This window comes from Sardina pilchardus, chromosome 6 (assembly GCF_963854185.1).
Source record: "Sardina pilchardus chromosome 6, fSarPil1.1, whole genome shotgun sequence".
NCBI classification, from domain to species: Eukaryota; Metazoa; Chordata; class Actinopteri; order Clupeiformes; family Clupeidae; genus Sardina; species Sardina pilchardus.
The window spans coordinates 16,292,664-16,307,480 of NC_084999.1; the positions used below are offsets into that span (position 1 = coordinate 16,292,664).

Here is a 14,817-nt window from a genome sequence, read left to right on the forward strand (position 1 = left end):
GATTTTGATTAATGACATGTAACTGTACCTCCTGGCTAGTATTGTACACATTTTTATATGACTATGAGGGTTTTGTTTGTACTCTTAATAATATCAATAATAATAAATAAACAAATAAATAAATCTCCGACCTTCGTTATCCCTACCAAAGACATTATTTGTGTCTCTCTCTGGAGGGGGATTACACAAGAACTAACAAACTGACTTTTATGGAATTTGATGGTGGTGGTCCATCCAATTTAGGAGCAGTTCCATTAATTAATTGAATTGCAATATTGCAATGAAGGGAAATTAAATTAGGTGGAGATCTGCGCTTCTCAAGTGCCCTTCTTGCTCAGATATTTCACTGATTCATCTAGTAGTAAAAGCTTGAAAAGACACAATGTTCATTTAAGGCTTTAGAACCAGAAATGTCAAGACCTTTCTATTATTAGCATTTACTGGCACTTCATTTTCAACTGTATGATTCATTTGATCACATTTTATGACAAGCACAACAAGGACAAAATGGACAACCGCAAGTATATTTTGTATTTTTAAAACATTTTTATTTCGGATTTCCTCTTTAATCACGTTACAGGTTGACCATCATCTTTTCTTTTTTAACCGTTAAATCTCAAACACCAATATAACATGGCAACACCCAGAATGGAAACATCTACAGCAACAAATGCTCGCGGGGGGCGACACAGACACAAATACTGCCAATTCAAAAGTTCCGCCTCCAAGTGGGACTCATTTGTAAAAGGAACAAACTAAGATTCACACACAGACTGCTACAGAGACTAAAAACGCCTTGTAGAGTTTTCAGAGGAGAGGAAAAGGGAGTGCTAGTGTGGGGGCACTATGGCTTGAGCTATGAGGTGAGTGCATGTAAAAGGAGGAACGGTGGTCCCATTGTTGCCTCTTCTCTAAGGTGGAGGTGGGGAGTCAGGCAGAAGCTTACTCCTTAGTATGCATGTACAAGAGCAAGTCAGCTACGCGGTTGCTGTAGCCATACTCATTGTCATACCTGCAACAGAGCAACACATTGCATTTGTTAAAAAAAAAAAACAACAACAGCAGGGATTTTTAAATGACTTTCTTGTGATCATGGTATCAAAAAGATTTATTCAGTGCATGGTGACTCACCAAGAAATGAGTTTGACAAAGTTGTCATTCAGGGAAATTCCAGCACCAGCATCAAAGATGGAAGAGTGGGTGTCACCGACAAAGTCAGAGGAGACAACCTATGAGGCACAAACACACAGACAAGCACATAACCATTATACTGGGGCCCATGTGACACTCAAAACCACCTAAAAACACACCTAAATCCTTCTTCCAAACTTACGGAGTCCTCTGTGTATCCCAGGATTCCCTTCATGGGCCCGTGTGCGGCCTTCTTTACAGACTCTTTGATGTCAGCGTAGCTGGCGGGCCGTGACAGACGGCAGGTGAGGTCAACCACGGACACGTCGGCCACTGGCACACGGAAGGCCATGCCAGTCAGTTTGCTGCAGCGAGAAGAGAAGAAGGGTTTAGTTTCAGTGTCCTCACGGATGCCTTCTTAAGTCTGTAAGTCCATTTTGCCTTTAAAGGGCATCAAAAATAAATGATACATGCATACATACAATGCATTCATACAATTATGATGCTCTACTACAGCTCTACTACAGCCACCAATGAGACAGGAATAAGATGGAAGAAATAGCTCAGATACTGACCCGTTGAGCTCAGGGATGACTTTGCCAACAGCCTTGGCAGCTCCGGTGGAGGCGGGAATGATGTTCTGGTGAGCACCACGTCCATCGCGCCAGGCCTTAGCAGAGGGGCCGTCCACTGTCTTCTGGGTGGCGGTGTAGGCATGGACTGTGGTCTGACAGAGAGCAAGAGAAAAAACAAACGACAGGGATTAACACTAACAGAACTAACAGAAGCACCTGACCTGGACAACAAACACATTCTGAGTAGCTGTGTAATCCACATAATTTTTGTGACAACAAAGATGCTCAATGTTGGTAGCACACGGACTAACTCTTACCATGAGGGCCTCCTCAATGCCGAAGTTGTCCTGAATGACCTTGGCCAGAGGTGCTAGACAGTTGGTGGTGCAGGATGCGTTGCTGTGGATGAAACCCAATCATAGAACCTAGTGTTAATATGTGGAGCTATAGGCCCATTAAAAACCTACATATCCTCTGACAGGCTGAGTACAGTAGGTACTGTAAATGAACAAGTGGTACATGTAAGTCATAAGTTATTGATAAACATATATTCACATTGGGAAATAAAGGGAAATGGCTACATGTACTGTATGTGCTAACCTGACGATGGTCATGCTGGATGGGTCATATTTGTCCTCGTTGACTCCCATCACGAACATGGGGGCATCGGGGGAGGGGGCAGACACAACCACACGCTTGGCACCTCCCTGCAGGTGAGACTGTAGGGACAACAAAATACTACTCAGTTAAGCTGCAACCAGATGGACACACACAGTGCAATATTTAAATAACGTAAAACATCTCGTCTTGATAGCTTTACAGTCATGATGATAATGATATTCGTAATATGAGTAAAACTATCCATACCACTGTCATGCTTTATATAAAATATAAATGATTACAACTTTGCACTCATGAATGGCTGAAAACCAGAGACAAATGATGGTCTGTGCATGAGCTATCCAATCAAACACACTGGAATCATAGTATTTAATCACAAAGTGAACAAGGATTCTCTTTGCTGATTGCTATTTTAAGCTAGCATTGGGCACAGTGTGGTTCTTGAGGTGGGTTTTACTCACAGAGGCCTTGTCGATGCTGAGGAAGACACCAGTGGACTCCACGACGTACAGGGCACCAGCATTACCCCATGGGATCTCAGCTGGCTTCATACTGGATGGGAGAAGAAGATGGAAGATGATAAGGTGCCATTGGTCAACAAGCAGCAAGAAGAAGACCCAATGAAGGTTAATCACAATCGCATTTTATTCGTCAAGGATTATATTCAACACGCAAGGAATTGTTTACGGCTGTTGATGTTGCTGTAGCGATAAAGTAAATAGACAATGACAACATATAAACAATGGATATATTATACATTGTCTATATAAGTGAGAACTGCAGGGCTTATCAATTACACTGTTCCCTGCACTCCTCCGTGCCAATACTTTTTGCACATATACTAGAATATGAGGCCTTCAAATAGTGAGCTGCATGTGCACAGTTGTGTATGTGCCCATTCCAGGCTACTCACCATTGGTACACGGCGATTTCATTTCCGTCGACAATCAGCTTGTTGCCATCGTGACTCACCTCGCCCTTGTAGCGACCGTGGGTGGAGTCATACTTGAACATGTAGACCTGTGAAGCACAAGAAAAAGAAACGCAAAAGAAATATGGGTCAAGAACAGCTCCTGCAAACATCCACTGTAATACAGAAGTGACATATTCTAACCTCCAGGATAACTGCTTTATAATTTTCGTTAGACAAAAAAATGAGTAAAAAAGGGCACATGTCAATCAAGTGCCTGGTGTTTGCCTTTAGAAAGGTGATGGATACATATACGTGTGTTAGGCAGGGCCTGCTATTTGTCTGTAAAAGGGTGAGGTAATTGTACGGTGGAGGGCTTGGCATTTGTCTGTAAAAGGGTGAGGTAATTGTACTGTGGAGGGCTTGGCATTTGCCTGTAGAAGAGTGACATGTGTGTGTGTTGTACAGGGTCTGGCGTTTGCCTGTAGAAGAGTGACGTCTGTGTGTTGTAGAGGGTCTGGTGTTTGCCTGTAGAAGAGTGATGTGTGTGTGTTGTAGAGGGTCTGATGTTTGCCTGTAGAAGAGTGATGTGTGTGTGTGTGTGTGTGTGTGTGTGTGTTGTAGAGGGTCTGGTGTGTCTGTAGAAGAGTGATGTGTGTGTGTGTGTGTGTGTGTGTGTGTGTGTTGTAGAGTGTCTGATGTGTGTCTGTAGAAGAGTGACGTGTGTGTGTTGTTCAGGGTCTGGTGTTTGCCTGTAGAAGAGTGATGTGTGTGTGTTGTAGAGGGTCTGGTGTTTGCCTGTAGAAGAGTGACGTGTGTGTGTTGTAGAGGGTCTGGTGTGTCTGTAGAAGAGTGATGTGTGTGTGTTGTAGAGGGTCTGGTGTGTCTGTAGAAGAGTGATGTGTGTGTGTTGTAGAGGGTCTGGTGTTTGCCTGTAGAAGAGTGACGTGTGTGTGTTGTAGAGGGTCTGGTGTGTCTGTAGAAGAGTGATGTGTGTGTGTTGTAGAGGGTCTGGTGTGTCTGTAGAAGAGTGATGTGTGTGTGTTGTAGAGGGTCTGGTGTGTCTGTAGAAGAGTGATGTGTGTGTGTTGTAGAGGGTCTGGTGTTTGCCTGTAGAAGAGTGACGTGTGTGTGTTGTAGAGGGTCTGGTGTGTCTGTAGAAGAGTGACTTGTGTGTGTTGTAGAGGGTCTGGTGTTTGCCTGTAGAAGAGTGACGTGTGTGTGTTGTAGAGGGTCTGGTGTGTCTGTAGAAGAGTGACTTGTGTGTGTTGTACAGGGTCTGGTGTTTGCCTGTAGAAGAGTGACGTGTGTGTGTTGTAGAGGGTCTGGTGTTTGCCTGTAGAAGAGTGACGTGTGTGTGTTGTAGAGGGTCTGGCGTGACTCACCATGTACTGCAGGTCGATGAAGGGGTCGTTGATGGCGGTGACTTTGATGCCCTTCTCCAGGCAGGCCCTCAGGACCAGGCGGCCAATACGGCCAAAGCTGCGCACAATCAAAGACAAAAACGGCAATTACTCACTGGTCAACCAACCTCTTCAGAGGACCATGACCACAATAACAGACTGGACAAAGTAGAGTCTGCAATATCTGGCACAGCATCTGGCTGAGATCATTGCATTCGCATCTCTCTACACTTTGTCATCTTTTGTGTCATTTTGTGCACCACAAGCCTGTAACTGCTTAGTAATGTATAATTACATACAGATTATCAATTAATCATATCATAATTTCATATATTTACTTTTTTTATATATATCTCCAGTGCATTTTGCTTTTTGTTTCTTGGCCATCACAACTGCATTTAACCTCCCATGGGGCTGCTGTTTATTGGAAGTGTTGTGGAAATTTCCAGCGGTTCCCCCGGGTATACAGGGGTGAGAACCAGAGGCACACGAGTTACATTTTTGGCAAAACTGAGATATTTACATCAAATGAATGTTCTGCATCAGCTCTTTCGATTGTCAAATGGAGAAAATAATTTTAGAGTTATTATTGAAAAACTAAAGAACGTAACACTGAACACAACGAACAATTGGTGTTGTTTTGGACCTTCTGTAAAGATGGTCAAATGTAACTTACGTCCCTCTGGTTCCAAGCCTTATGCACAGACACATACGAGTCTGCAGGATAGACAGCAAATACACTGCAGTCTTACCGCAACTCTATGTTAGTAATTAGTAAAGCCTCGTCTTACTTGAAGCTGTGGTGCAATCTAGCTAGAAAGCTGAAAATGCCCATGTTTAAACTAACCTTCAGTATAAACTCAAAACCTTCCTAGAATTGATAAGTAATATTGTTTACGTTAGGGAAGGGAGCTGTGGCGGCATGACACCCATAACTGTATGTGAGACTACGCTATCAGCAAGGCTACACAGAATAAGAGTACAAACTATTTATGCATGATAAAGAAAAATGTTATCGGTATAATGGTATTGGTATGACTGAAATCATTCAGTCATACCAATATCATAAGGACACAAGCCCAGACACGCAAGTATAGCCTTATGTGACTGACTCTACATCATGTATTCAGCCAAGTTATGCAATTTCAGTCCTCAAGCACGTGTGCAGCAGTTCATCTCTGTGTACGTGCAGGTTCCCCCCAACCACCACACACACACACACACACACACACACTCTTGTGGTGGGCTTACTGTTCATCCCACTTGGTGTAATCTTGTTGTAATAATCACCCCAGAGGTAGCTGCTCTCTGACTCTAACATCTTGTTACCTCCCCCTGTCACCGGTCTTCAGGGGAGGGCGCAGTGCAGCATCACTGCCATCTATTCACTGCCTCAGGACTACACCTCACTACTCCTCTTATGCAACTGGCATAGTGTTCACTACAGTAAGGTAGCTCATTCAATTTGCTGAAAGGCCGACTGATTGTAAAGCTGCAGCTGCTGTTTCAGGCCAAATGTTCAGCAGGGCGTGCTTGTCCACTGAAGGGGCCAGTGTAGGTGAGAACTGATCTGAACACCTACGCACAAATATCTTATAACTGCTGCCATTGCTGTAATTGAGCACATTAATGCTCAGTTGGGTTCTCTACAGCCTGGTTAGCCCACAGACCTTCTCAACTGTAATTGAGTGAGTGAGTCTGGAAAAGGTTCGTTGGTTCATTGACGTACGACTGCAGTAGCCTGAAAAGTTGTGGGTTCAATATTCTGCAGCTGTGCCCTTAAGCAAGGCGCTTAACCCCAAGTTGCTTCGGGGACACTGGTTTTTGCTATATGATTGGTATATGCAAATCACTTTGAATTGCAAAGTGTCTGCTAAATGAATGCGTGTAAATTGGTGCATTAAACTCTCATCAAACCGTTTCAGTCTGCAATTAGTAAACTTAATGCAGTTTCTTACTCAGCGTTTCCAAAAATACACGCCCATGCCGGATTAGCGATTATATTTAGGTGCCCCTGTTTAAGGGACACTGGAAATGGGCTTCAACGGCCTCTTGGCCAGAAGGACCTGCAGAGCAAATCCCAAATTTGTCAAAGGTTCGTATGGCTATGCCCAGGCTACTATCTCTAATGAGTAAGAGTTCATCTATGAGTTTCCATTAAATGTTTTGACTTTCTCCAGTGCATGGCAGTCCCTGTAACATGAGATGTGAACCCTGCACACAGGTAAAAGCTGTAAGGCTTTAATCCTATCGTGCAGTGCGTGTGCAGGAGGAGGAGGCGGCGGCGGCTCACCCATTGATTCCAACGCAGAGATCTGACATGATGACTGTTTAGTGGGTCGTGGTTCTGGTGGCTCTACAGGAAGAGAAGAGGCAATGAGTCAACTGTTCACCATAATTTCGCACTGAGAGAGGAGGTCACCTCAGATTGGTTTCAGGGTCAGTTTACAAAGACAACCACCACAGGCAGAGTGTACAGTACAACCCACAGGCTAGGTCACCACACACTGTTGTTGCCAGTACTCAGGTTTGTGTTGAGAATAACAACAGCTTGCGTGGATCTGTGCAATACTGAGCACAACACTATTTAATTGCACTGAAAAGTATTCCAACTTTATTACACACACATACAGTATATACATATAAAAATATTAGTAAGAAACAGTTACATATAAATCTTAATCATCAGGCTACTAAGAATAATGGATTCAACCATTACTGAACAGTGCTGTAATCTCTACATTATCGGTGTTTTCACACTAAACTGCAATTATTTGGCAAGACTAAGCCTGAACACTGGCATAAAGTACAGTTGTCCACCCCCTTTTCTAAGTGGAAGTTTAAGAGGCGTGTCTCTAGCACAGCCCGTGGTTTCAGGAGCTTCGATTGTTCTAAAGGGACCTGTTTTGAATGCTGCACGGGGAGGTCCAAGACCGAGGAAACTCATGCCAAGCCTCCTTTGTGCACTTGGCAGGAGCTCAACAGCCCATTGTGAGCCATCCAGAGGAATGGAACAGCTAGCAAAGATCAGCACATAGGCACACAGCCTGTTGGAACCTGCTTGACAAAACACTCCCGTTCAACTATCTATATGCTACAGGCAACCGCCCAAACTTTTATATAAGCTGTGCTGCTGGGGTCTTGGTTTTCCAGTGATATTTTGTTTTAGAATAGGCAAAACGTCTCATCAACTCTATGTATTCTAAGCCTCAAGTCCCTGGAATTGTACAAAACCCAGATTTGGTGTTCCGGTGTGTATTAGGGAGGGGGGTTGGTGGTGGTGGTGGCTGGGGGTAGTGTGCAGGAAGCATATAAGACTTTGCACAGTATGCAATGAAAAAAATGGAAGGCAAGCAAGACAGCGCAAGCAAGGTCGCCCTGATGGCCTTGCCTGAAGTTATGCCTAACATGCAGAAACATGGTTTGCGAGTAGGCGGAAGAGTACAGAGAGAGAAAGGATATGTGGCTAAGCCATCAACTACAAGATAGACAGATTTGGATTGAACCCAAATATTTAACTTCAGTGCCCTTATAAGGAGGTGCCATTAGATAGGGAAGAGCAGAGGAAGGGGGAGGAACCAAGGCAAGGACATAGGAAGCAAAGGTCCTTAGTTTGAGAACGAAAGAACTTTTTTTCTTTTGGACTATTTTCTGCTCAGAACTGGAACATACAGAATCTGGTTTAGCATGAATAAATGCTAACAGGATGACTGCAATATGATTGTGTTTTTTGAGAGATTTTGTCCATCATTAGCAATTAAAGCGATGAGAGTGTAAAAATCAACAGGCCTACAGTGGCACAACTTCTTGCAAGAGAAGTTACGAAAAACACTTGATGTTCTTGATTGAGCTCTTTGCAACACTGTTTAAGTGGAACATGATGAAATCTGATGAACCACAAGGGTTGATAGATTCAAACGGACACCACAGGAATTTTGACCCAATGTTTAACATGCAATTGATGAAGCATTTTCCTCAATCGCACTGAAATGATTTCAAATTAACACTATGTAGATGTGTGATTTAATAAAACTCTTGATTACTGGGTACTAAGAGTTAAACCTCAACCTTAAAGAGAAGTCTTCAACCATTTGGAGGTCATCGTGTCAGCCTATTGCTTTTTCACCAGTCCATTAGCAGAGCAAGTTAATGTTACTTAGGAACCTAATTGATTTGTCCTGACTTGTACTGACATTTGCTGGTTTTTGGATATGTGTGCAGGGTGGACTGAGGTCCAATCGAACTGTCCGAAAGGGACACCTTTAAAATCAATCCCAGTTTCCCCCATCAACCCATGAGACAGGGCAGGCCAAAAGTCAGTTCATTTCACTTTGGCATATTCTGAGCTTTTTCCATTTTACCGTCATACCAAATCCTCACTGTAAAACACTTACAAAACCAAACATCTCTCTCATCAGTGCCCACGGCCACACACATTTGCCATGTTAGCACAGCATGCGCTTATGTGAAGCTAAGTGAAGTGTCGCTTCGTTCCTATCTTATCAAACCCTTGGGCCAAATTGATCTCCACTCGTCTCTCCACTTCACACAACCAGCTGGCATCCACCACTGGCACTGACTGAGGACCACAGCTACCAGTCACCTTTACCCAATTTACACCCTCTGCTCCGAGGACCACAGCTACCAGTCACCTTTACCCAATTTATACCCCCTGCTCTGAGGACAGGCGAGCGATCCATGGGCCAATGGAAAGAGCTCACGCGGTGTTTGTACCGAGGTGACCACCACCCTCAGGCTCCGGGTCCCCCAAACCAATCGAACACTAACACTTCAGCCACCGTTCTCTTAATGGTTATGGCTTTTCTATCCGATTACCAGTCTAGCACCCAGAACTGCGGCCTGGTACCACCCTCCCTCTGCCCACCAACATGACAGATGCACTATGCACCATGACACTGCAGAATGTTTGCAATGGGAGGCAAGGCAATCCATTCCACACGAGAATCAATGCAAAACTCCATGTCTTGTGCAGAATTTGCATAGGGCCCAGACAGGTGCCTTCTGGAGTCCCCTCGGGATATGTAATGTCTTCCCCACACGCCAAAGGACTGCAAAAAAGGCAAAGAATTACAGCAGGGGCACTTGTGTGGAACCAAACTGAGCTTCTCAAAGGACACAAAGGATTGCCCTTGCATCTACCCGTGAGGAAGACATCCCCATCCATAATCTCCTAATCTGTGTTTGTGCATGTGTGTGTGTGTGTGTTTGTGGTGGTGGGGGGGGTGGCTGTGAGGCACCTAACCCATCTGTATAATCCTAATCTCACTAGCAACGATTGCAAGGTCTTTTTAAAGAGCCCCAGTATCCTGAGCTGAGCGCATGGATTGACTGACTGCCCTAGATGAACCTGGCTCAAAGATTCTAGCTCACAGTTGGCACGATGTCCAACCAAGTGGCATCTGCAATTCCCTATATTTGGACTGGTGTATCTACAGTATGTGCATTGCCTTAAGAGTAGGACTGCAAGGTCTTGAAGTAATCAGAAATATCCATTTGTCTTCACTTGTAGAATAGTATTCCACTTTTCGATATAGTGTAGCATGCAAGTAAAGCTGAAATTCTATCTATTGTAAATATGTATGGTTCTTTCGGAGAGACTGGATTGTGTGGTAGACTAGAACATAAGTCAAAAAGTGAATAGTAGCATCTGCTGCTTTAAGAGTTCACACTCCTTTTAACTGTAATTGAAGTTCATTCGCACTTCACAACTCTTTCTTTGGCCTCCAAAAGGCCTCCACTCTGTGAGTGCATCTCTTTGTTTGCATGTACGCAACACTGTTGAAACATAACACAGTCCCTTCTTGTTCTTTATTCTGGTGAAAAATGTGGGCTGACCAGTGACATTCTTTGTTGTGGGCAGACCAACCCGATCGGTACCGGCCTTAAGTGCAAATCTGCATAATATTGGCAGTGGCAGCCAAAGGATGGTGTCTCCTATTAGGTGGACATGTGATGATCCAAGGCCACAGCAGTCCACCTCTGTATCTCTCCAAATTTGAACCATTTACTCCCCAACCCCCAAATTAAGTGATAACCACGTGCTCCAGTGCACCACCACGTAACTGTCACCATGTGGTGTTTATTAACTGAAATAGTAGCCTAATAACCATTTTGTTAACCTTCATTCTTGCACAACTTCATAATTTTTTTCACTGTGTTTGATTTAGGCTATGTTGTTTCTGGAATGCTTCCCTTTTCGTGTTATCAATTTGTCCACAGACGGCATACACCTCTAAAACCGTGCCACGCCACGCCTCACTCCACCCCCCCCCACCCCCCACCCCCACCAACAAGCCAGACAAAAGCCTGCTGCAGCCCCAGCCCAGATTTTGCCCCCGTCTCTCCCTCTGTGAAACAGGACAACAGAAAAAAGGGGAGCCCGGATTAACTGGGTCAATCCCCCCGGGGCTTCACAGACGCCTGATGGACCAAAAACCGAACAATAGGACAAAAATAGGGGAACTTTACTTAATGCTTTCAGAGGGTGATGGCTGAATTTTGTCTCATTTATACTTAGGACTGCTTGTGGCCTAATGAGTGATGTTGTAGGTGTCGGTGATAGCTGTAGTGGAAGAGTCTGTGTGTGTGTGTGTGTGTGTGTGTGTGTGTGTGTGTGTGTGTGTGTGTGTGTGTGTGTGTGTGTGTGTATGTGTGTGGATAATGTGTGTGGATAATGTGTGTGCAAGCGTGCGTGAGTGTGTGTGTGTGAGAGCGAGCGAGCGTGTGAGAGTGTGTGCCCGTCCTTGCGAGTCACCATATTACAGGATACAACGCATGTCTGCAGACTCAGAGGAGCGACGCCATTTTGAGGAAGTGCTGTGTCATGCAGAGCCCTTTATAAAAGAGGGTCATCCAAACAGGACACTCCAACCAGACCAACAAAATGCTGGACAAACAATCCCTTACAATAGAGAGGAGGAAGAGTGTTAAATAGTTAAATACCAAAAAGAGAAAGAGAGAGACAGAGAGAGAGAGAGAGAGAGAGAGAGAGAGAGAGAGAGAGAGAGAGAGAGACAGAGAGAGGGGTTGGGCAACCAACCACCTACCACTCTGACTCACTTTCACTTCCTACATTCCTCTCTGTGAGCACAAACCAGTACTTTTCCACATGCCACCGATAGTCTGGCGCCTGGGGAGGAGGCTAGCTCAACCACGGCCTCTTGCATAGCCCCTCATGGTGTCTATCTACAGGTGCTGTCGCAGCCACGCCCTACAGTAGGTTTAATAAGAGTTTGGTTTGTAACTACTGTTGTGGTCTAATTAGGATAATACTCTACTATAAACAGGATGCTGTGTTCAGTCTATGAGACATGGCAGGCCAGTACATTGTGTTTAGCCAACTTGAGATATTTAGAGGTAATTACTTCACAACGCAATTCACAAAAAGACTAAATCTGCCTACATTTGTGAACATGGACAGGCAGTGGACAAACCTACTCATAGATTTGACATTAAAGCCAGGGACAGTAATGCCAGGGAACAGATGCCTGTACGCCTGCTAACTGCTGAGCAGAGAGAGAGCCAGCCAGGGAGGCGTGGCCTGTATCCTTCATATGATCTTCCTGCAGTGCACACTGCTGTGTCACACTGCAGGTAACCGACACCTAGCAAGGGCCAATGGCCAGTTTGGGCTCTACAAGAACACCTACAGTACAAGAAAAATAAAGGTATCTCAAAAAGGAGATATTTGGTCTCTTGTTGATGCCCATTTCACATACTGTACATGTGTTGCAGATTTCCTAACAGGCCTCAGTGTGTGCCTACTGTAACAGTCTAAAAGGTTTACATCAATAAACATTAAATATTTTAAAAGTTGATTCTGCATCAATGATTGTCAATTAGTATCTGCCTTCATTCCAAATTAGCTTTCCGGAGAGCTAGAGCTGATAGCATGATGTAAGAATTTGACAGCTCAGAACTACAGGAAGAGGGCGTAACACTGTCAGACAGCAAATAGGAATGAATGAGTAATTATGCTAAGCATGAGCAACATAATCGAACAAGTCAAATCGAACATGAACGTAAAGGGGGAGAAAAAAAGGTAAGATCATCTGAAAAGCGCATCGCTTCAAACCACGCGCATCCATGTAGGCTACATGATGCTGAGCACGTACACAAACGTGCTGTTCTTTTTCCACCGTGTGGACTGTCGGCTAACAGCTTCCCATAGCCGCGCAATAGTGACTTTAAAATATCTCGAAAAAAATATGAATAGCTTTGCTTATTTCAGAGAGAGGATATTAATACATTTGGGCAAGTTGTTTACAACGTTATCATTATGCAGCATCTTTACTGGCCTAGCAACATTGACCTTGACCTTCATCAAAGGCAGACTTCTCGATGATGGATAATGTTACATTACCATCTTTTCGGTACTGAAGCCTAGGCAATTTACCTGTTGCGTTATGTAGTAGGTCGGATACAGCACTCAAGTTATTTTAGCAACACTCAATTTAATAGTGGATCAAACTGGATCGATAACAGTAGGCCTATTTAATGATACAATATTACAATACGATATTTATGTATTAAGAATATTGGCAGGCAAAACGACATTCACTTTTTAAAACAAGCTAATACGACATATACCTAAAGATAAGACTACTTGGACCACGTACTCGTTGATCCTCCAGCTTTTCCACGCAATTTGAGAATTATGTCGAGGTGCGCCTGGCACCTAGCGGACTTGCTAACTTGTAGGATGTCCATTCATTCATTCATTCAACCATTCACAGTTTTCGACTTTACTATTATTTAGTTAGTATATCATGCATTTCAATAATACTATTCAGTATAATGCGCATACATAGTCTTAAATTAATACTATTCTTCATCATTACACACTGCGTTGCATCACGAGATACCTCCTTCCGCAAAATGTAGCTAGCTTTCACCATTTAAACTCGGGTGGTTTCAAGTTACACGTGTCCCATGCCATCCGTTGAATTAAAACCCAAATATTAAGTGGATGTAACGCAAAATGTCCAAATAGTCTGGTTGGCTACTTTATAGCCGAGGTAATCGTCGGTGGTTAGAGAAGTTAAAGGCAATCCCTTAGATTACATAACATCTTTACTGCGACAAGGCCAACAGAGGGGCGCATCCTCTCCCATTGAATTTGTTCACATCCGTCTCACTGCGGAATGAACCAAGCCTATAGTTATTCGTTTTCAATAGTCTACAGTTTTGAAACAATAGTGATCAGACAGGAATAAAATACTGTGAAATGAAATGCAGTGACTCTTTCTACTCACCTCCAACAAGATGCTGCAGTGTCTGCTCAGCTTACAAGCAACGCCTCCCCTTTTTATACCAGGCACGTGCACCCGCTCAGTCTCCCTGGAAACGTGACGTCACGTTCTACGACAGGGAACGATTTTTACAGGAGCAGACGAGGAACGAGTGGACGGTCACGGCTGCCATGGAAACTGTAGAGCAAGGGATGGTGTGCATATCCATAGGATGCTATCTAGATACAGCTGGTAGCCTACACCGTGTACCCTGTAGAATGACGTTTCTTCATAGGCTATGGCTATGGCATAGGCTAGGCAATGCGGTAAGGAACTGGAGGCGCTCGTGATGGCCGCAGATGTTTTAGATGTAGGCTAGCCTGAATTCATCCATATGTATCGTGAAATACATAGCTAATGTTGTTACAGAATTATACGGCCAAAATAAGTAGTCTATAGAATTAGTCAATTAATAGAAATGCCTATGAATTCCCATAGACAGTAAAAGATATTCCACGCTGCTTGAAGCACGTGACACCACGCTCACACCAACGCATCCTGAAGTGGACTACGTGCGCATTTGTGCGTAGCCCAGGCCTAGAATGCCTAGAAACCAGTTGCTTTGGATGATGCCAGCTCTGGTGATGCTGAGACGACATCACATTCATTTTCTGCCAGTTCCCTAGACAGACACATTAAGCCCAGGTTAATTTGACCGACGAGACGGAATAATATTTGGTTTAATATTGAACAAGACAAAAAATGATAGTTAGGCTACTCGGAGGAAATACAATTCTACTCAACATTATGGGCCTATCCGATGGTGTTAGCAACCCAATCATTTGATATTGTGTGTCAGACGCAAAATCGAAAAGTGATATATCAACCACCCTGACAACCAGAATAGTTGGCTATGCCCTCTTGTG

General features: G+C 44.0%; 1 protein-coding gene across 1 annotated transcript; it reads right to left on the reverse strand.

The window, feature by feature from the left end:
• Positions 1 to 526: 526 nt before the first annotated feature.
• gapdhs (glyceraldehyde-3-phosphate dehydrogenase, spermatogenic) lies at positions 527 to 13,988 on the reverse strand. Its single transcript, XM_062538686.1, has 11 exons — positions 13,916 to 13,988; positions 6,934 to 6,996; positions 4,623 to 4,719; positions 3,241 to 3,347; positions 2,789 to 2,879; positions 2,307 to 2,425; positions 2,024 to 2,105; positions 1,707 to 1,858; positions 1,334 to 1,496; positions 1,132 to 1,229; positions 527 to 1,012 (listed from the first exon to the last, which is right to left on the reverse strand). The coding sequence occupies exons 2-11, from the start codon at positions 6,960 to 6,962 to the stop codon at positions 943 to 945; spliced, it is 1,008 nt and encodes a 335-aa protein (XP_062394670.1). The 5' UTR covers positions 6,963 to 6,996; positions 13,916 to 13,988; the 3' UTR covers positions 527 to 942.
• Positions 13,989 to 14,817: the final 829 nt, after the last annotated feature.